General features: G+C 24.6%; 1 protein-coding gene and 1 long non-coding RNA gene across 3 annotated transcripts in view; one reads left to right on the plus strand and one right to left on the minus strand.

The window, feature by feature from the left end:
• The window catches only part of LOC129614066 (uncharacterized), a 186659-nt gene that overhangs the window by 69276 nt on the left and 92611 nt on the right, over nucleotides 1-24772 (minus strand). Inside the window, exons 3-4 of the long non-coding RNA XR_008697354.1 lie at nucleotides 14676-15687; nucleotides 10546-11162 (exon numbers count right to left, since the gene is read on the minus strand). This is a non-coding gene — a long non-coding RNA (uncharacterized LOC129614066). The remainder of the gene's footprint in view (nucleotides 1-10545; nucleotides 11163-14675; nucleotides 15688-24772) is intronic.
• Nucleotides 20596-24772, plus strand: part of LOC129614065 (band 7 protein AGAP004871-like) — a 34553-nt gene continuing 30376 nt past the window's right edge. Inside the window, exon 1 of one of the 2 annotated variants that reach the window (XM_055528453.1) lies at nucleotides 20596-20830. In XM_055528453.1, coding sequence (XP_055384428.1) covers nucleotides 20719-20830 — 112 coding nt within the window. In that variant the 5' untranslated portion in view covers nucleotides 20596-20718. The remainder of the gene's footprint in view (nucleotides 20831-24772) is intronic. The other variant, XM_055528452.1, reaches the window with a different exon arrangement.

Raw genomic sequence — 24772 nt, forward strand, 5'->3', positions numbered from 1 at the left:
TATTCTAAGTAATTCTCAATTCGCTAATAGTTTTTATAGGAATTGAGTGGTTTTAAAAGAAAATATTTTTCAATATTAAAATTGCTATAGGTAGTGCATGTTTCCAAAATTGGCGTTCAAATAAAGTGTAATAAATTTAAAAAAAAAAAAAGAAAAAAATTTAATCTTAAAAATAAAAAAGATGCTATTCGTTTTCTACTAAAAAATTATACTCGTTTTTTGAAAACTCTTAATAAAATTTTATTCTACCAGTTTTTCGAAGCTCCTTAACATCCTTAATTATAATTTCCATTCAGATTATTCTTAATACTTAATAATAGACAGTGTATTCAAAAAATAATTTGAAAAATTCAAAAATTTCAAGAATATAAATTTATTTTTTGAAAAAAAAAAAATTATAAGTTCCGAACCGAGTCGGATATTTAACATTTTCTCAAATTTTGTGAAATATAAAAATACAAAAATTTGCGATTTTGGTCAAATAAACCAGAAAAACGACTAGTTTTTATAAAAATGAAGTTCCTAAGGAATATTAATGCAATAATATTACATTATGTTTTAAAGATTATTAAACATATACAATAGCCTGAAAAAAATTAAAAACCAGCTCTTGAGTTTCGCTGGGAAAATCTACGGAAATAGATCAGTTTTCTATAGAATGGTTTTTAATTTACGTCTATTGTATTTCAATGAGTGTACATACATAAGTGTATTGAACATTTTACATTACTTTCAATATTTATAATTTCACTTTATTTTAAATCATCTTTTCACCTCGAAATTTCTTCATTTAAACTCAGTTTATATACAATAACTTTTGTCTTTTTCAAATTAATATTTTCAAACTTACTGCCATGCCAAATATAGTAAACATCTATGTACGTATGTGGCTTGTTAAAATTTTCTAAATATAGTAAATTGGAAAACTATGAACTTTAAAATTATTTTTTTTTACAATAGTTTTTTAAACTGCACCTCAAAATATAATTTTTTAACATTACATAACAATATTCTTACATGTTATATTCATTATCCTTACGTTATTCATTCAGGCAAACTAAAATAATATTAACTAGGACGAGAAATATTTGGCAACAAAAAAAAAAGAACAATGTATGAAAATATTAAAACAAAAGAAATTTTCTAAAAGCTAACCGAAATTTTCGCGATATTTTGGACACATTTGCCCTAATTTTGTTTTTTTTTTATTTTTTTTGTGCAGCCATAGTTTGTTATACATAGTAATTTTTATTATATATTTTTCACAAACTGAAACATGGTATATGGGGATATTTAAAATGTAGCTATACAATTATATTAAAGTCTCGTAAAGTTATAGCGTTGTAAATTTTCAATAAGTATATATATATATATGTACATCAGAACTCAGAAAGAAGCACCGACATTTTTATATAACAATATATTGTTCTGCAAATAAAAAATATTAAATATTGGAAAATATTTCTTCAAAGATATGAGGTCAAAAAAGAAGAAAAACTATTTCTCGGGTTGGAATATGAAAATTAATTTACGACACAAGAGTCTCGAAGAAATTCAAAAGGAATTGCCTAAATCAACCATCATGGGGTATGAATATGTTTGAAATTATATTCAAAATATGCTAAATTCAAATGAGTAGAAAATCACATTAAGTTTTGGATGAATTGTTAGTCATTTAGTCTTAATGGATGTGAATCCTTTCAGTTCTGCAATCTTTTCTAATCTTTTCCATTACAGATATGAAAAGATAAAATCTGGTTAATTAAAATATTTCTTAACATTAATTTTAAAATGATAGATGGCCGAGTATTTTGAGGAGAGTGAAATAAAGGATGTAAGTATCCTGGAAGATAATGCAACTGCATAAAGGCTCATTGAGCATAAAATTAAAAAAAAAAACAAAGGAAATAAAAAACAATTTAATTGGAACATGTTTTTGTAAAACAAAACTTACGGCAAAGTCTTTTTAAGACTTTTGCCGTATTCAAACTTATACAAAATAGCATTATAGTTTTTGAATCGTGAAGTTAAATTATAGGTACATTAAACTTTATCACCGATAATGCTTGTATCATCAGTGTAAATTTTTAATATTTATAATATCAACGTACTTAGTAAATAATCCACATTATGTAGATATTATTACGCGCATCTTCAATATATAATAAATAAGCAAACTACTAAGAAAATCAAAAAAGGAGTAACACAAACCGTTGAAAAGAAAACCTTTATAAATTTTATATATAGAAGGATGTTGTAATGAGATAGTTTGTAAGAAGTCAGCTAATCTTATTATCAACTTCCTCATAGTTTATACATAGTTGTTAATCTGCTGAGATTGTCATTCTGTATAGTTCCAAATAGAAAAGTATAAACACTATGGTCTCGGTTTGTGTTCACGTTACATTCCGAAATAAAGGCTGGGGTGTACCAACTTATTATATACAAGTACATATTATATACTTTCTATATGTAAATTTCATGCTCATTATGTATATTTGTGCTTATCATATAACAGTAAAAATATATTGTATATTAGTGTTTCTTTAAAGAGAATATCCTTTTTCAATAAGATCTTATAATCCTTCATGAACATAACTAGATATGAATATATGTAATGTAATTTAATAAATAATTTATTAAGGATTTTATAATAATGCATTGTAATCAATTTGTACGTTTGCATTAAAGTGAGCCTTTTTTATATAATATTTAATATTATAAATTTAAAATAATTGGCCTGATTAAAGAAAAGTGCAATAATTTTATAATGAGAGTATAACGTTAAGTTTATAAAACCAGGAAGCGTAAGAGATGAAAAAAAAATGACTATTAAATTTAAATTTAATTAATTTTATTTCGATGAATTTTAAATTCGAATAAAAATAATATTTAAAATTAGTGATAATATCATACATTTTATTATTTGATGGGATTAAAAGTATTCCAGAGCTGGTATCGAACATTATATTAATAATAGCAATTCGGAAGATTTTAACGTGAACAAAGCATAAGTAGGTAAAAGATATCTGAAACCAATTATAATACTACTAGTAAACTATTGTTTTAATAATGCTAAATAAAATGTGCCACATTAAGGTTACTGTACGCGCATTACCCATTAGGCGAAGCGTTACTTATACTTTGTTAGTACATAACACATTAGTAAATAATTTGCATTATGAGGACATATGAAGAGTACAAAAGCAAAATTTAAAAAAGTCCTCTTTCGGGAATTTTTGAGATAAAAAGAAAAAATCCCTATGCGCCCCTAGATTTGGACGTAGTAAACTAGTATATATAAAAATTATCACTTTTATCGAAAAAATTACTGAAAATTTTTCGAAAAAATCAAGTTTAAAAAAATAGGAATTGCAATTCGATTTACAAAATAACCAAGAACTTGTTCATGTGGTTTTAATTTTAAATAAAACTTTGAATTGTATGTTGGTTGACTATATTCATTCAAAGTCGCTGATGTGCTCTTTTGAATCTTGAAATGAAATTAATTTGAACTGCTATTGCTGGAAATTTCGGAAAACTGCTATAAAATTATTTTATCTCCGCTTTGTGAAAGTGCATGAATAACACTGAAAGATTCTGTGTTGTGCTTGCGGTTTGAAAATCTTGTACGAGTATTAAGCGCACATAGACAAAAATAAATGTAACAAGGGCCATTGAAAATAGTTTTTTAAATACCGATCTCAATCTTAGGTATCATCAAGTAATATCATCAATTTTAAGTAATATAATTAAATATTTTAAAATGAGTCTTAAATTTAGAAAACCCATGTCGAAAAATCCAAGATTCTTTCATTAAGTTAACATAGTGTCAAAATGGAGGACACGACACGTCAATATTGAAATTACTTAAAAAAACTAATACAAAATAAACTAATTAAAACCTGATAAAATTAGAACAAAATTTATATAATAGAAGGGATTAAGGTTTCCAGAAACTTAATATCTGTTGTTAAAGAAACAAGAAAAATTAGAATTTAAACAACACAACGAAAAAAAACGTAAAGTCCCTTTTTTTAATTTTTGTACTTGCATAATATCAGACTATAGGAACAAACATATTAAACCGAACATTCACTCATAATCAAACCTTCCCAGAATAAGTTTTTTCTTCTTTTTCCTCTTTCAATGCTTTAATCCTTTTCACTTTGAATGAACAAACCATGTTCTCCTAGTTTTAATATTTTTAATTAACGGATTTAAAATACTGTTTCTTAAAAAATCATTATTGGAGCATAAAATTTTAAGAGACTCAAACCCAAATATCATTCTTACCATTTTTTTCTAAATATTTTGTGAATATATATATATATACATATGTCCGGGTGTAGTGCTATATCTGCACTATGTAATATAATGTGGTACCCATTTGTTTCGTTTTAATAGGATTAAAGACATTCTTGTACATTATATTATAAAACATTAAAAGAATAGCTACTAGCTACTTAAGAAAAATCTTAAAAAAATTTTTTTTTATTCTATAACAGAAGGTGTAGGTTATTTAATACGAAAAGAAATTGCTTATTATGCTATAATCACAATTAAGGAAATCTCAATTTAACCCACATTGATGTTGAAATTTTTCTATATTTTCTATTTCCTACGTACTAAACACGTTTAAAAAACTAAGCAAACAAGAAATTTTTAAAGAATTTTCTATTTTCTTCTTTTAATAACCTAGATTTCTATGTAGATCCATGTAGATACAATCAAAGAGTATACATAGGATTCTTTTTCCATTTTCTATTTCCTCCTTCTTTTCCTTTATAATCGAATACAAAGGGTTTGGTTTACTTTAAAGTTAATTTAGAAAAGAAATTTTGCTTCTCTTATACAATAAGAGTAAGTGCGTTTCTAAATGAAGTTATTCTTTATTTTTTTTTTCTGTTCAGAAAATGATGGTTACTTACTCGTTTTAAATTAAAAATGTCTAAAGAAAAAAGTGATAGCAAAAGTGTTTATCAATGATTTTTTCTTTTCATTTAAAAAGAAAAAAAATTATATTAAAAGTGATTTTTCCGTATAACTTGTTATAATCGAAAATATAAGAAGGAAATTTTGAGATTTCATTTGGTTTTCGGTTTAATCTAGGTTTTATATAGAAAGTTATATAAATAACATTTTTCCTACGTTTTAAATATTTTCATTACAATAGAATTTTCAGTAAAAGAAGATTGTGATTTGTGTTTGAAATGTGCTCCAATTCACTAAATCCAATCCTTTTTAAATCAAATTTTCCCGCAATATTTTTCCTCAATTTTATTTCAAGATGTTCCGAAGCGGAAGTACGTTTTGACAATGACTTCTGATTTAATGGGTACCTACTGCATTTCACTTATTTTGATTTATTAACACAATTTTAGCTGAATAATTTCAGACGGATATAAGAATATGGAGTTGCATTTATTTTTAAATAATGAAAATGAAACTCTTATGTAATAATTCTATTATTGTTGCAGGGCTTTGCATATATTTAGGAGGAATCTTAAAACCCTACAGCATCGAAGAAAATATGGCTAGAAAAAATTATGTATTGAACAGGTATTATTGGACTCAAAAAGGGATCTGGGTTAAAAAGCAAATTATGACAAAATAAATTTATTATTAGTACGTGAAAATTCTGCAAATTCTTCCCAGTTCCGTTCAACAGAAAAATATTAAAAATACAAAATTTTGTTCTAGCTATTTGGTAAAATCCACTTGTTCATGAATCTACTAATCTAATCTTTTTCACATATTTGATCATTTTTTTAAAGTATAATAAGAACTTTTATAATATTATCTCCTTTCCAGATTTTCATCACTCACAAAACCATGAAATCTTGCCGAATCATATTTTGATTTCGCCAACATTTCTGACATAAAATTTATTTTCTGCCCCATTATTTATTATGTACACACATTCTTCTTTTATATTTTACAAGTTTCCAAATACTTTTATTGAATTTTTCTGTTAATCTCTTATTATTTTTCTTGATGAGAAAGTTTTTTTTCGCGTTTCAACAATAATTTAATTGAAAATGACTTAAAAGTGAAATTAAAAAATAAAAACCAATATAAAACAACTTACAAAACGAAAAAAAGAGCAATCAATGGAGAAAAGGACAATAGCAAACCTAAATCGAATAAAAATAAAAACACAATTGAATGTGATCTCTTTAAATGGGATGTAAGCCAATAAATGTAAGGAAAATATCTGTGAAAAACGATCCTTTAGTCGGTTGCTTTCCAATCAATATAATTTTGAATGAGTTGAGAAAATAAAAAACATAAAAGTATAACAAAAACATTCTAATAAAATATCAAAAGGACAAATAAAAAAAAAAAAATAAAATAAAAAAAAAAAGGGACTAGAAAAACTTTTTTTTTCTTGTTTCGCTTTTCTTTCCGCTTTGTCATAAAATTTATTATTGTATTCCCCTTATCATGTCTTGTAATTGGGTCATCTTGGTTACTAACGCTTTTTGAGTGGTTCCTATAGACATAATAAACCAATACTTTGAATAGAAAACAGGAAGAAAATGACCACTTGTTCTATTTTTTTTTTTCTTTGTTTCGTTTTTAAATGCTCATATTGTGTGTATTTATTTTATACGTTTTTTTTTTTAATTTTTCTGTAATTCTAACAATTTTCATACTCTCTGTGACATAATAACTTAAGCACATAAGGTGCTAAAGGAGATTAAGTGGGTATCAAGTAATTATTAGAGGGTTTTTTTTTTCTAAATTCGGGTTTTTATGCTTTTGAAGATCATATTACAAAATTGTAATTATAATTTATATATTCACATATTGTACATATTTGTAAATAATCTTTGCCATAAAATTGAGGCAGATAAAATTATTTTAAAGAAATCATTTATAAAAATGTTTGTGTGATTGTTACACAATCTTCTTTATTATTAAGTACTTCAGTTGTCGAATATTTTAGGAGATTCATTATTAAAATTTAATTTACGACAAAAATTAAATTATGTATGTAGGTCTTTTACAATATTCACAGAATTATTACTTAAATCTTAAGAAATTAAACATGCGCAAGAATTTCGATTTTGATATGAATATAGGATAATTATAGCTTAGATTTATTGCTTGGAAAAACCCAATCAATAACCACCCTTTAATATCCTTTTTTCTAAATACATGAATATCTTTTGAACTCGTTAGCTTTTACTCAGAAAAAAGCAAATTAAAATTATCTAAATTAAAAAAATCAAGAAAAGGAAGTAAAAGTATTATGTTGGTATGTTTATTTTCTTCCTTGTATTACTCGAGTTAAATTAGCCACATACATACATGGGAAACTCACTTATTTAAAATACGCTTGCATATGTGCTTTGCATAAATTCTCTTATGCTTCAATTTTTAGCACTTTTTCAAAAAAAAATTTTGAAAATAGATTCTTATTAGTTTCAATTTGTCTATCGTACGTCCGTCCGTAGACATGTTTACAAAACTTCTACGCCCTTGGAGATAGAAAGTACATAGATTTTTACTAGAAAATTATTTCCGTACAGAGAATTTTTCCCTAAACTATAGTTTATTATTGCAGTAAAACCAGAAACATATTTCAAATCCTGCAAACGTAGAAAAATAATGAGTGCCTTCCTCTACCACGGCATATCATATCTGAACTTTACAAAAACAAAATGACCGTTAAAATTTACTGTAATTTGAAATCGGTTTTTCTTAGAAACATCAGGTTGTAGGATTTTGAAATTTTAGTAGCTCTTAGATACTTTCTAAAATTTCTAAAATTTGAATTTTTGTCACTTTATGTTTACGAAACTGCAAGTTTTTCCAAATTTATATAAATGTCGCATGCTAACGGTAATTTCCATGCTGTATAGAAAGATTATCCTAAAAGTATGCAATCTTTTGAAATTTTTTCGTATGTAAGAAGTAATTGTAAAAATGCAGTACATATCTAGATGGTTTTTAAAAGCAGTATTTTCAGTTGTTGAAAAAGGTGCTACATTACAAACCATTGATTTGACCCAACTTTATTTTTTTTAATTTGAGATAAAGTTAGAAGAAAAAAAAACCTTTTCCTTTTCTTCTGATTGAATGTTAATTGGTAATTTTATGAATTATGGATTCTTTCAGGATTTTAGACAAAATATACGAGTATAGAATAAAAAATTTTTATTGTCTCATTTGCTTATTCATGTTCCCATCCAACATTTATACAGACACACCCATCATCTTCTTTCTTTAAGTCATAAAAAAGGCAAGAAAGAGAATGAAGTGAAAGAAAATAACCAAGAAAAAAAAATTTAAAAATGTAGGGAAACAATTAATGACTTGCGATTGCCTTTTCTCTCCCCCCTCCTTCCAATATTATATGTAGAAAAAAAACACTTTGGTTAGAAAATCACTTAAATAGTATACCACTTTACAGAATATTTTCCATACACATACACACATTTATATATACATAATGATTTATCTACATATTTAAGTGTATAATTTGCATATACGTAAGAAAAAGGAAATTGGGTTTTTATTTAAATTTAATTAGATGATTGAAAATTTTTTCTTAAGTTCTTATATTATATAAGTAGATATACGCATATAAGGATATTTTATACGATCTGAACTGAATATAGGCTATCAATTATTGATATAGGTAATATATTTAACAATTACAATGCGAATGGTAGCAAAAGTGAAGAAGGGAAGAGCGCAAGGAAAATGAATATTTTCGTAGAAAAATTTTCATTAATTTTGATTAATTACTTATAAAGCATTGATGTATTGGTATGTCACATTCAAATTTTGGTTTTCTATAATTTTTCTATTTCTGTATGTGCTTTTCTCTTATTTTTTGAAAAAATATGAGAGAAAATTTTTCTTTAATAACAATTTAATTAGAAATTTAATTAGTGAAGATTCTAAAATCTTAGCATACTTAAAAAAAAAATATTGGTTTGAGTTTTAATATTTTATTTAAAAAATGGTCATAAAAAATTACTTTAATATTAAATTTAAGAATAAAGAGAAAACAAAATGGAAAAAACTTTATTAAATTAAGAAAATTCAAAATTTTTTCAAAAGAAAATATTAAAAAAAAAACAAAAAGTTTAATTCCTTTAGGAATAAAAGTTTAATTATTTTAATAAAATGAAAAGAAGAGAAAACAAACCATCTATTTACTTTTAAAATAAATTAAGATAAATTATAAAAATTTTGATGGTGGAAATTTCTACTTAATTTAATAATTTAATTAAGAATGAATAAATTATTTGCTTTTTTTTTATTTATATTTTATTTTTCCATTATATTAAATAAAAACTTTTACTTGAAAATATTCAAAAATTTAATGATTTTTTTCTTTATGTAGAAATGTTTAAAGGCGAAACTGGCGAAACTATGAAATTTTCAATTTTGCTGCAGTGAAATTTTTGTAATTCGTTCCCAGCAATTTGTTCCCTAAATATAGGGAGTTATTTAGTATTTATTGCTTAATATTGTAAGATTCGACTGTGTTTGTGTATTCTTTTAATATGTATAAAACTTTGAGCATTATTTTATTTTTATACAAGTAATTAATCAATTAACATATTTGATTTTAAAATTATATTTAATTATTTTATAATTGCTAATTTACATTACAAAAAATTTTTTAAAATTTATTGAAATAATTTCAATATTAGTCGTGCAAAATCAGTGAAACTTTAAAATGAATTCATTAATTTATCGTCTACTTAATACTTCCAAAGCGCATTGATATTTCAATTCACTTTCAATGAACTGAATATTCTTTTTTTATTTTTACTGATATGATTTAAAATTTAAATTATTTGTAAATACATATACCATGTAACTTTCATACTAACTAGTAAACAGAAATTTAAATTTTATATCGTATGAGTATTACGATCTTATATCTTGGGTCTTACTTTTTCGATCACAATACGGACATAGCAGACGTAAATTTAAGGCATCTTAACCATTTAGTGAAGAGTTTATTTAAGCTGATTCGAATTAATGACGAAAAAGGAGAAGTCCGGTAGTACCACAGCGGGCGCCAGTGGCCTATATGTATCTTTCGGAGGGACTGTGTTAACCTGCCTACCAAACTACCTAGTATAGTATTTAAGTTTACAATAGGTACCATAACTACGTATAGTGTAGGTCTTCTTAATGAAAGCATTATTACAAGGCAAGGTTAGGGCCATGTTATTTTTATATAAAATATTTTTTTAACAAAAACCAATATTATTCAAAAAATTTCTGGTTAGTGCGTATTATTTTTAATTATTATTTAAGTGTTTTATTTAAAACTAACAAAGTGAAATGAATGAAATTTTTGAAGTATGAAGTAAAATATTTTTTTTTTTCATTCATATTGTAATTATAATGTTTTTCCTACATTTATATGAACGTATGTATATGGGTTATTATTTTTAATAAAATATGAAATGCCAAAAGAATTTAAACAATACTAATTAAGAATTATTAAAATTATTTTGTAGAGGCTTAAAAATAACATTGTTAAACAAAAATAATACAAAAACTTACCTTTTATAAATAATCCTAGTATAAATAAAAATCCTAAAAGTTGATGATTATTTGCCATTCTAATGATCATTATTCTGAAAAACTTTTATTTTTTTTTCTTTTATTTTCTTTGTTTTATTATTTTTTGTTTTTATCCTTTGTATGAATTATTTTTATTTATAATTTTTTTATATTTATTTTTATTAATTTTTAACATAAATATTATTTTTATTAATTCTATTACTTTAACTATAATTCATTTACATATACATGTATGTATGTATGTGTTTTGCATTTGTTTTTCTCATTCCTTTAAGTTTTTATTCGAGTAAATTAAGTTAAATCCACTCAACAATAATGTTTTTTTTTTTTTCAATTTTAATTTTTCTCATTTATTTTCACGTGTTTTTCTAATATTGTTTAATTAAAGTTGGCTCTCAGTGTTTATTCACAGTTTTTTTTTTATTAATGTACAAAAATGTGTTAAACCGGAAAGTTAACATTTGCCAAACAAGAATAAAGAAAAAAAACAACAAAAAAATACAACTAACTGCACTCTAAAATTATTGAAATAACATTATGAAAGAAAAAATTAAAAATACAGGGTGAATGCTTCTTGGATGATCGTTACAGGAGTGCTAAAAGTATAAAAAAAAAATTTATATAATAAAATTTTTAATTAACATTGTTAGCCATAATAATTTTTATATAAGTATGTATGGTGCACAATAATCATTATAAATATTTAAGTACCTATTACTATGTACTAAAGAGAGTTTTAACAATCTAACGGCAGAGTGATTTTCACATAATATGCGCTGTACAATGTACATGCAATACTTATTTCAATTTTTCATTTCATGATTCATGAAATTTAAAATAAGGAATATGAAAATTTTATTGTATCCAGCATAATGTATATAAGGTGTTTCAGATAACATGGCAAATAATTTAGAAATGATTCTTTTATCAATTTCTAGCAAAAATTGTTAGAGTAGAAGACGGGGTGGGCTCAAATATCCGAGCTGTCAAAAAAAAAGGTACCAGATTTTTCCTGCATATAAATAAATGCTTATAACTTAAGAACCATATGATGTAGAAGAACTATCAGTGGCTGGTTTTACAGACGATTGATTGCTCTTTATTTTCGATCTTACAATCAATTTGATTTGAGCCATAGTTTTCGAGTCAAAGCTCGCCAAATTCAGAATTTTTGATTTTTTTTTTAAATTTTTTTTTTTAAACTCGAAATTTTTAAAAAATTTTGGTATATAACGGTAACTCTATATCGCATGAAAAACATGTGACAATTTTTTCAATAAGATGTAATTCGTATATCTGCACTGAAAATGAAAATCTAAGCTCTCATTTATACGCACTAATTATATTTTATTATTGTTTATAATATTTTTCATACATTCGTATATGGTTATTAACTTTAATTTTTCTATAAAAAATATTCTCTATTTTAAGAACAATTTATTCTCAATTAAAACAAATTCAGGGTAGAAGAAAATTCGATCCACCTCTGTATTTCAACGTTCTTTTAATATTTTCCTTTTTTTGCATTTGTTTCATGTTTTAAATTTGATACTCAATTATACATATCGTGTTAATAAAGACACCAAAGTATTCTTAAATACTAAACTTTAATAATACAATTTAAAATAACCATATTATATAAGAATGAAGTACCAAATTCTAATTAATTACATTCTCTATAATATAAAAGGTTTTATTTCTCTTATGGTAAGAGTAAAATACAACACTCTCTATCCATTAAATGTTCACTATACAATTTTTCTCAGTTTAAAGGATCTAATATTTAAAGCAAACATAGTATAAAAATTTAATCTCATATATGAAACTAATATTTATTTATTTTTTTCTCTTTTTTTTTTTAAACATGATGTATATATACACATATTAGAGTAAAATACATGGTGTTATCCCTATTATCCTTTACATTATAGTATAAAACAAGATAAAAAAATTTTATTTCTCTTTTATTTTCTATTCTTTCGTTAACTAACTAATTAAGAAGTACGTTTTTACATAGAAATAATATTAAAATTCTATAGGAATGTTATAGAATTAGTAAAGGATGTAGGGGCAACACTCAAATGTTTAAATAGGAAACGAGAAACATTTTTTGTTTAAAAAACTATAAGATATACACTGTTAAAAATTTAAACATAAAATTTATACACTTTTATTATTTACACAAATCCATGTAATATAGTGTTGAATTTATAATTATAATATAATTTTTATATGAAGAGTATATCTAATTAAAGCTAAGCGTATAGGAATACCGTATATTCCGTATATTGGAATTTCTAAAAAAATTTTTCTTCCAACCGTTCTTTTCAATACTGGATAACATTTTTCTTACACAAATATTACACCAGTTTTCGTTGTGCGATACGATATCTTCTGATTAAAATGCCCGACATTCTATTAATGTTGGTATATTAAACTAGAAGCGTGTCATATTATATTTTCTATGAAGTATTATGAAGAGAGTGTTAACTCTATTTCATTATTATTTTCCTACCATAGCTGATAAATTTTGAGCGAAATCATTAATATGAATACTTTTTGAATTCTCAAGCAAAAATATCAATTGAAAATTACTATTATAACAGTAATAGTATACAAAAGTACTATTACAATAGTAAAGATTAAAATATAGTTGTAATGTGAAACATAATCAAAGAATGCAAGAAAATCGAAAATGAGAGAGACAAGGAAAAGTTTTTACAAGAATTTTATACAGAAATCAAAGCTACTTTTAAAATTTCTAATTGTATTCTTATTTTGCATAATAAATAAAGTTGGGTCAAACCAATGGTTTGTATTGTAGCACTTTTCCCTTCAACAAGTGAAAATTCGGCTTTTAAATACAGTCTATGTGTAGCTATCACACTATTAAAATTATTTTCATTCATATACAAAACTATTTCTAGGATTGCATATATTTAGGATGTCGCATATATGCAGTCTTTGAAATAAAGCAAAAATTAATATAAAGAGGGGTTAACATAATGCTCGATTTTAAGGGTTAATTGTGTGAGTTAAGAAAAATAATTATATTTTTTAATGTCATGGAATTTACCGTTAGCTTTTTGTGTTTATAGAAATTTGAAAAAGCTCCCGGTTTCGGAAATATAAGGTGTCAAAAATTCAAATTTTACGAATTTCAAGAGGTGATAACTTGAGAAGGGGTGGAGATGGAAAAAAATTTTCTTCTAACAAAATGAACTATTTATTAATATCTAAAAGCTCCTAAAATTTCAAACTTCTACAGTCTGGGGTCTAGAAGAAAAACGACATCAAAAATTTGGAAAAAAAGGACTTTAAATAACGGTAAATTTGAGAGGCCATTTTGTTTCTCTTAAGTTGAACTATAGTATACCGCGCAAGAGGAAGCAAGCCACTGCCTTTCTGCGTTTGCAAAATTTCAAAAATGCTTATGGTTTCATTGCAACAAATATTTAAAAAAGGCCATTTTTAGGGTTTTGGGGGGGTACAACTTCTAGAGGGGGGAAGATAGGTAAAAATTTTGTTCTACGGAAATAAGTTTCTAGTGAAGATCTATGTACGTATTAAATTTCAGCTTTCTATCTTCAAAGGTGTAGAAGTTTTGTAAACAGACACACGGACAGACGGACGGACGGACGGACGGACGGACGGACAGACGGACGGACGGACGGACAGAGTGAAACTAATAAGCACTTTTTTCAAAAAATTTTTTGGAAAAGTGCTAAAAATGAGATGATGGTTTACATACAAGCAAATATCATGAATTTGTGAAAAAACCACCTTTCATTTTGGTATTATTTAAAAATATTTTGCAATTAAGAGAAAAATCTTATTAAGTTCCTATTTTTTGTTATAATGCATGTATGGTAAAATTATAATTTTGCAAAAACAAACAAAAAGAAAGGAAGGTTTCTAATTCAACTATAGCAGTCAACTATACCAATATTTTCCAATCTTTTTGTCATAAACCCTCGTTAGATATTTAATATATTAGTATACCTACGCTATACGCATATATAACTCATATACACTCATACATACTTATATAGAATTTACATTTTGTTTTATTATTAATTTTATTTTTTTTTTTTTTAAAAACAATTTACTTTGTTATGTTCAATTTAATTATTATTTTATCCTTCTCTCATTTAATTTCCGCTCTTTTAATTTTTTTCCTTCAGACTCCGTTTTATCTTTTGTACTGCTTTTCCTTTATTGAAATTCAGTAGTTTAACATCTCTTATATGACGTACGTTTCTATGAATGTATGTATGTATGTTGTTAGCTTATTATGCCACTGATATTAATTTTTTTATTTTCGTTTTTGTCACTGATGCTGCTGTTGATGTTACTGCAATTATTATTGTTGCTTCTGTATTTATTTTTATTAATTATATATATTATATTTTTTACTTTAGTGCTTCTATTACTGTTCTCTCTACATAAAATAATATTAATGTACATAGTAATTGTAGTGATAGCAATTATAATACATATAGTATAATTTAAAAGGATTAGAGATCACAGATGTTTTTGTTTTGTTGTTTATATATTTTTTTTCTTTTTTGAAGTCCTTACATAATAAAATATTATGTTTGTGCAGTGTATATTATTTTATATTATTTTTTTAATAATTTTTTATTCATAATATATTTTTGTTTTTTTTTGCATAAAAGGACACCATAGTATCCTTTTTATATAATAACGTTAATTGTATTTTATAATATTAATTATTAATATTTAATTATAATATATGAGTTACTTTAAAGATTTTCCTTTTATATTAATATTACTCATGTAAATATTGTAAACGAATAAGTATCTGTGTAAATTATTATTATATAAAAAAAAATTTTTTTCTTTTCAGTTTGTTAGTTAAATTTATTTATTATTGTTTTTTTGTATATTAAAGTACTTTAAAAATGAAATAGAAGAAAATAATAACAAAACCTTAACTAATTTAATCTCGGTGGAAAATAACGGCAATATTTTAATTTATTTCATTTTATTTATTCTTTTTAATTTTTAGCTTTTCTTTCTTGTTATTTGTGTATATTAATTAGTAAAAATCCTTTGAACTTTTTGAACACATGCTCAAGGAGGAATGAAAAAAGAAATCTGAAAATAAATAAAAAGTAAATAATTATTTTATATTTAAAATGTTTTGGAAAAATATGTGAAAATAAATTTTTTGTTTTTCTTTTTCTATGCATGACAAGGGATTCGAGTACAAAAAATTTCCTATTTATTATTAAACGAATAATATATTTTTTTTGAAAATTTGAAATTGCTTTTATGATACCTATAAAGCAATTTTAATTTGCATGTAAATGTTGACTAGAAACTATAGTTAAAATTGTAGCAGTAAATATATTTATAAATAGTACATAGAACGAGCGATATTCAGTGTTTTATAATAAACATTTAATAATAAAATCTTTTGTGGAAAAGGGCAAAAATTCATAGCTTTAACTCAATTTGAAAATGTCGAAAAATCGTAAAAATACTCAGTTTTTTGTTAGCCTCAGCACTATGATAAGACTAAACGCTAAACGATTTCAATCCTTCAACTATTTTACATTGGTATACAAATTTAAGCATAATTTTCATGTTCTTTGAAATTATGCTTCAAAACGCATATATTAAATTCAAATTTCAAAATTTTACTTTTAATTCATCTGAAATTTTTCTCTGTATGAAAAATTCAAAGTTTTTACCTTTAATAATTCTATATTCAATGCCATTAAAGTAGCTGTACACGGGTTTATTTAAGAAATTTTTCAAATTTTTAAAAATATTTTAAAATAAACAAAACAAAAGAAAATCTTATAAAAATTTGTTCAGCCAACTTTTCCAAAATCTATGAAGAATAATTCAAAGGGTTAAAAATAAATATTAGAATAAAATTTTGAAAATGAATAGACAAATCACTAATAATAGAAATTTGTCAACAAAATTTTATTTTACATTTTACAATAAATTTCATTGTTCTGTCATTTCCGTAAAGAAATGAAATAGACTTGCATCTCATTCAATATTGTTTAAAATAATTTTTTTACAAAAATAATACATGACCCATTAAGACAGCTGCTGTCATTTTTATAAAAGAAAGCAGAGAAAATCATATTTCCCCTCCCCCATATTGATAAAAAAAAAAGATAATGACAGATTCTCTCAACAAAAAATAAACTTAAACATCTTATTTATACTCATATTTTGATTTTTTTTTTGTTCATTTCAAAATCCACCATCTTAAAATGAAAAAAGAAAAAAACCAAAAATCAAATTAAAAAACTGAACTCCCAGTGTTTATATTAAAATTGGTGCGAGAACACCTTTTAACTTGATCTTTTTTGAAGTGAATGTAAATAAAAAATAAATTACTTAAAACAAAATGGAAAATTTTGATCAACCAGAGAATACTGAGGATTCTCAAGGTAAAAATAGTTTAATACCTCGTAAAAATTTTCATTTTGCTGAGATTCTTATTGCTGAATTTAAGAATCGTTAATGAATTTTTAATGTTTTCGTGTCAAATTTCAAGTAAATGGTTAACTTCAATATTAACGACAAAAGTTTATGAAAACCCTTTCAATAATAAACTAACATACATGACTCCTGTATGTTCTGAAATCTTCCCGACAAAACAAGGATTGTAATGTATAATTTGATCAGACACAAGTAGCGAGTATTATATCAAAAGTATTATGGCGGAGTAGAGATGAAGCGAGAATGATGAGTCATTACTGTTCCGACGTGTGGTCTACTAAATTCCATGTTGAAAAAGAAGAAAATTTTGGGACTTTTTATTTACAAATTTAGATTAGCTTGCAACAACGTATGTGTGGGATACTTTGAATTTCATGAATCTAAGGTTTCTTACAAAACTGTGAATATTTTATAACTGTTCTATACTTAATGAAACACACTTTTCAAAAAATATTTATTGCATTCTGAACGAAAATCTCAATTCCGAAGTAAAAATTTTTAAAAGAAAAACAAAATATGTGTAAAAAGCAGCGAAAAGCTTCTATTTTTACACATTTTAAATGTTTACACCTGTTATCATTATTCACAAGAACAAAACAACAAATAAAATAGAAAAAAAAAAGACGGAAAATGAAATTATTATTGTTGTAATTGTAAAGCATAGCTTTTAGTAGGGAAGGAAAAAATAAATTCAAAAAATAAAATCTATTGCTGGAAAAAAAATGTTTTTCTTTTTTTCTTGTGCACCCGTTAGATAAAAAAATTAGCGCCCGGAAAATGTGCGTACATTTTGTATAAAATTTTACACCTTTGAAATTTTTTTACAATTTTTACTTTTTCTTTTTTTTTTTGCTTTTCATATACCTACCTAAATTTATTACTTCTAAAATATTTCCATGAAGGTCTGTTGCTAATTAAATAAAATATGTCTGGGATTTAATAGAAATAAGGAAAAAAATTTATGGAGAATTTAATTGGCAAAATGGAATTTTTTAATTAGAAAGAAAGACGTTTTTTTTAAACGTTGGAGAAAAAAAAATGTGTTTAATTATTTTTTAAAGTTTTTTGCCCCAAAAAAAGAAGTACTAGATATAATATTGCAAACGGATGGGATTACAATTTGTCACGTCGTGAGTATTCTATTTAAGATTGATTCATGACTGGTGCATGATTTAAAAAATTATTTTGTGCTCATAGCTCTCAGATTTAATGAAATTTCAAAGATTACATTTTATATTGCATTACATTTTCATTAAACTTAAAATTTCTATAATATTATGTAGAGTTTTTTATTCCGAAAAATTACATGATCAAATTTATCTTGGATTAAGGAAAATTCCGAAAATTTCTTTCGGACAAATAAAAATTAACTGTTCAAAATTACCCTAACATTAAATAGAAAGTCATCTGTTCTATCTCACTTCACAATTTTTAAAAGAAGAATTATATCTAAAATAATATTCAAGATAAAAAATGCTATCAGAAAAAACCTTATATTTGTGTACACATACAAATTTTGCCATAATATCTCTCGTAATAATTTTGTCATGAATTTGAACCAAAACTATATGTGCATACCTATAAACATATTTTTGATCACATAATATTTGTTAATTTCTTGAAAAGTCAAGCAATGACATAAAAAATAAGCACAAAATTTGTGGAATAGAACAAAAATCAATTAAAATACGAATAGCCTATACATTTAGTAAATATTGTGTATATAAAATCTTGCCAGTATTACTAAATGTTAAAAATTTTAATGACGTGCGGATATAAAACATTGACTCAATATAAAGCAAGATTTTTTGAAAAATTTTGTGATACACCTGACTCGAATACAACGCTAAAGTTTATCAAGAGCCATCCGATTAGATGAGTCACCCTGAGAGAATATAATGAGAAGACTGGAATAAAGCTGCTAAGAATCAATGCGAGGAAAGGTCTTTTTACCATTTCCTAAATTAAATTTAATATTCAGACTATCAAAAATTAATGAACACATTATTATCGATTATGTAGTATCCAATCACTTTCTCTTAATCACAACACATGTGTAAATCACGAGCAAAATGATAAGGTACTAAATTTTTATTTCAAAAACATTTACGGTTGGCATGCTTCTATAACCTTAATCATAAAGGAAAAAATCAGCAATTAGAATAGAGTGCAAATAAAATTTTTTGTTTACGCATTGATAATAAAAGTTAGTATCTAAAGGCAAAACACAAATAATAATGAATAAAACCAAGTCAATAGCAAAGAAAAAAAGAAAACAGAAAAAAAAATCCTTAATCATAATAGAAAATAGCGTTTCATCCAGAGCTATTCAAAATGAAATAACCAAAAATAATAACAATGAAAATAGAAACCAAATATGAAAAATTTCAATATTAAATAACATGATTCCATTTTTCTACTATTATCACTTTCTGAAACTAATAAAATACTGAATACACGCGTAATATATATACCTATACCTATATAAACCTATTTTGCCATACGCAAAATAATAATACATAATTCTATTCTAACCTCAAATTCCCTACGAAAAAATCTAAAATCAAACATTCTCGCACGTATTTTCCTGTCATTTACAAATATACGCAAGGTATTATATGTATGTATGTATATACTCGTACGTACATTAAATACGCACGTTGTATGTTTGCATATTAGTCCATTCTGCAAGAAAAGAAATTTCGATTCTCGTTTTTATATTGTATTATGTTTGTATGAAATAGCTAGTAGACTTCTTTTTTTGAAAAATTCAAATTCATCAGCATACATCTAATATTGTATTTTATGCTATGAAAATGGAAAACTGAAACAAAAACAATAATAACAAAAACACAAAATTTTTCCTCGTTGAAATTTTTTTCATTTGCTTTTCTTTATGAATATGGTTTGTTTACATTTGTGATGTTAATATGTGTATGTGTGTTCATACCAAATACAATATAAGAAAAACTATAAAAATAATAACAATAGCAACACAAAATAATCACTAAAATGAAAATTCTGACTGGAAGAATTCAGTTTCTGATTAAATGTTCAACAGTTATGCATGATTAGATTAAAAAATTTTGTTTTTGGCGTAAGGCATAGTGAAACAAAATAATTGTGAAACAAATAAAGAAAAAATAAGAAGAAAAAATAATTATAAATCGAAATTTTTCGTTTTATATTCTAATTTCGATTTTTCTTTCCGTTATTTTAAGGCAAATCATTCATAATTATTTATTAATTTTTATTATCATTATTATCATAATTATAATTATTGCGATTATGATTGAAAGGAATAAAATTTTCGGAAAACATTTGTTCTAGTTTCTTTTCTTTTTTTTACATTTAACCAATCAATATTAATTACTATAAATTCTAGTATATTATAGTGAAATTTTCAATTAAAAATTAAGATCTTCATCTTTATAAATTTATTATTGAATATTAAAATGAAATTAATGAATTATTCCAATAAAATGTTGAAATATTAAAAAAAAAAAAAGTGACAATTTATTGAAAATATCTAGCGTGATAAAATTTTAACACTAAAGAATAATAAGAAAAAAAAAGTAAAAACATAATAAAAATTGAAATTTAATAACATACTTAAATATAAAATAGTGCAAAAAACAGGAAATAACAGGTGATGTTAAAATGATAACAAATGTACCAGCGATACGTTCAGTTCGACGTCAGGATAGTCGTGATATTCATGTTCTACCGACAACAACATCAGCAAGACCAGCATATACTGGTTTAACAACATGTAAGTCAACAGAGTAATGTTAATAAATATTATATTTTAAAATATATATTTACCGCAATATACGCGAATGTATGTTGCATCGAATTACACACAACACTTTACATATTGTTATACGTACATATACATTAAGTGCATTAGTAAATTACAACATTTTAATAATGTGTTATACATTCGTAACATAACAATTTACATTATACTCTATATATACCACAATTTTAAAGTTGACAACATTGATTGATTGATTGTCAATTATATTTTGAAAAAAATTTTATGGTTTTCATGTTATAATGTTGATTTTTAAGGGAAAAAATTTTTTAAAAATTTTAAGTAATGATTGACGTATTACAAAAATACTTTAAAAATTTTCAAATAAAATCCAATTTTATTAACTTATATTAATTTACAATATGTACATCCGATTAAAAATAATTATTTTTAAGCCTCATTATTGTGTATTTGTCATTTAATTATTTAAGTGCTTCTTAATATCAAAATTCTAATAATACCTAAAAATTTTAATTATTATTATGGAATTATTTTAGATGATAAAGTGCAATGCGTTAAAAATTTATATTGCCGACGGAAAATATTTGAGTAAACCAAAAAAAAAAAAAAAACAAAGTGGGATAATCTTAATTTAAAATGCACTTTTGAATGAATATAAAAAACTTTAAATATAATTGAATAAAGTAAACAAAAAAAATATTGAGCTTATTTATCATTGGAACTGTTATATTTAATATTCTTTTAATTCTAATAATAAGGTTGGAATTATATTTAACAACTCAAATTTATAATGATATTATAGGATTTATGGTGACTAAATAAATAATACAATAAATTTTCAAAGTCAACAAGCTAAACGTGTATTTATTATGGAATTACATTATGAAATACTTATAAAAAAAATTTGAGTGCTGAACCTATTAAATTGCGTGACGAAAGTGTAAATTAATGTTAACTTCGGATCGTAAAACGATGAAAGTACTTTGTAGTTAAGATATATTATTTACCATTAACTACCACTAAACGAGAGAACAATCCTCTTGATTCTATCTGGAAAGGAGAATCTGTGTATGCCTCTGTATTAGGCAACAAAGCTGTGGAACGGATCAAACTGAATGATGGTAAATAGAACAACATGTAACGCGACGCGGAAATTGTGGCCAAAGATGGACTTGCACAAGGGACCTGAAATCTCTCCGACGGGAGAATATCGATGCTATAATAGTGGCTCTGACGGGCTGTTATCTGATTGGCGAACATGGAAGGATGTTGAGCAACCCCACAAAACATCTCTATAGCAACTTCTGTGACGAAAGGAAGGAAAAACCAGTACCAATCTCCTATGGTTATGTCCTTCGCTGGCGAACTCCAGGCAGAAATTTTTTGAGTCTTACTTCTTCGGTTGTGCTACGGACTTAGCGGAAAAAAATGTTAGAGATCTTAGCCGTTTCGTGAAGACTTGGGGCTGATTCAAATAGAGGGCGAACAAGAAGAACTTCGGGGATACCACAACGGATCCAGGTGTCCTATGTGTACCCTTTAAAAACCCGTGTTGATCAGCCATTATATTAGAAAAACATAGTAAAGTTATAGATAGAAGTAAATTAAATTAACAATTTGTGAAGGATTTATTAAGCTAGGGTACCATCTATACATCTCAGTAAACGTATGGTTGAATTCTTCTGCTTTAATTCTAAAGATCCAAACTTTAATTCAAAAATTTAAAAAAAAGTTTTAAAATTACTACAATCGATATATTTAATTTAGTAACGATCTTAAAATATTAGTAGGGCAAACAGCTTAATATTTCTTATTTTTATGAAAAAAAATATGTCAAATATAAAAAAAACCATCTTGCTTAAAATTAATTTCATTAAAAAAGAAGTTTTTCAATAAATAAATTATAATTAACATAAAAATTTTTCCTTATTTTTTTTTTATTTTAAATAAAATATTCAAATACATAATGCATATGGATTATTCATTTATTTCATTCCAATTCATTCATTCAAGAGCAACAGATTAAAAATAAATTAAATTAACGCTGACATTTTTATAATTTTTTTCTTCTTCTCTTCTTTTTATTTAAACATCCAAAATTAAAAATTTTAAAAAATAAAAACACAGAAGCATTGCTTATTTCTCAACATGCCACACTTAAAACATGATTAGAATACTTTAAATTTTATAAAATATCACATAAAATTTTGGATATAAAAAGCCCAGAACCATTTTATTTTGTCTTAAATTTAAAAAAAAAAAATTTCAAATTCTTCACTTTATGTTCACTAATTATATGGCATGCCGCTGAAAGTGTCTGTTAAGAGCTTGTAAAAAAAATTTATTTTAAAAATAACATGGAAGTAGGTAATTAAATTGTTTTTTTTTTACATTTTTGTTTTCAGTTTCGGAATTTACTCCGAATTTTTTCGGAATAGAAAAATAATAAGAGACTTAAATGCTATTTTAAAATTTATCTATTTAATTAATTGAATTTTTTAAAAAGGCAATTTTTTTGTATGATATTAAGAAAATTCGGTAATTCGGGGTATACCCTACAAAAAATTACTAAGAGCCTGAATTCATGGCTTACTTCCATAACTTAAACTTAGAATTTGTTTATTTTAAATTTTCGCAAATTTGTTCATTTCGTGCGTACCTACGACCTATAACAAAAATCGTGATCTTTTTTTTAATTGCTTTAATCATTTCATGTGTATGTTTTCTGTTAAATTTCGAATAGAACTGCAAAAAGAAAATTCATAATCATTATAAATTATGACGTATTTATGTTAGATTGCAATTCTCACAAGAAAGAAAATCAAAGTTTTGAAAAAAAGAATAATCAAAATTAATTTTAAAAATTAAATTTCATTCAAGGAAACTTTTCACATTATTTTGCCACAGTTAAACACAAAATTTGTACACAAATTCCGTTTCACTTCTTCGGTAACCATAGCATTTCATTTTCAGGAAATTCAATTAGCATCTCATTTTCTATGTTTCATGGCAATATTGAAATTAAAAACATAACACGAAATTTCATCATAAATAGACCTTTTAAAAATATATATGTGCATGAAAATTTCATGAAATTTTGACAATTTTCAGCATTACTACATTGCATACAACATTGAAATTGAATAAAAAAATTTTTTTTTTTGGAAAAAATAAAAATACGAGGAAAAATTTTAGTTTCAAAAAATCAATAATTCGGTGAATTTTGTGGTCAACCACGAGAATAACATTGAAAATATTAAAGCAAAGCAATTAGGATACGTTAAAACTCCTGTTAAAGCGATGTTATAATAGAGCGCTTTTTGAGATTTCAGGTCACTGCTATAGTTTTGGTAGAGAAATGATAATCATTTTGTTCAATGATCTACGATGCAATGTTAAAAATCTTCTTTGACTTATACTATTATATATCTTAGCTTTCGTAATACTACCATGTCAATAAAATCATATATCAAGCAAGAGAACTTTTAAGGAAAAATATAATATATTTTCTCTAACATCAGAGCGCCCTGTTTTATAAATGCCATAAATAATAATAAAATTACTATGCGCGCATTATATTTTCCCGGTTCATTTAGCAATATTATTAGTCCCTTTTCAATATTAAATTAAATTTAAAAAATTTCAAAATCATTATGTTCACAAAAAATAATGTCACAACTCTATGATTATTTTTGTCTGCTTTAAATACAAAATTATTGAAAAGAAAAATTTTGAATTTCCATAACGCGCTATATAATAATAATTTTTCTTTTGTGAAATATGGAATCCGAACTATACATACATACATACCAGAATGTTAATCAAATCTATAAATAATTCTTACACAATTTGGAACAACATTAAAATTATTACAAACATATTTTTACTATTTAGAACTTAATATATAGATTATTTTGGATTTATGAATATAAATAA

The sequence above is a fragment of the Condylostylus longicornis genome, unplaced genomic scaffold (genome assembly GCF_029603195.1).
Source record: "Condylostylus longicornis isolate FDR11 unplaced genomic scaffold, ASM2960319v2 ptg000100l, whole genome shotgun sequence".
NCBI lineage: Eukaryota > Metazoa > Arthropoda > Insecta > Diptera > Dolichopodidae > Condylostylus > Condylostylus longicornis.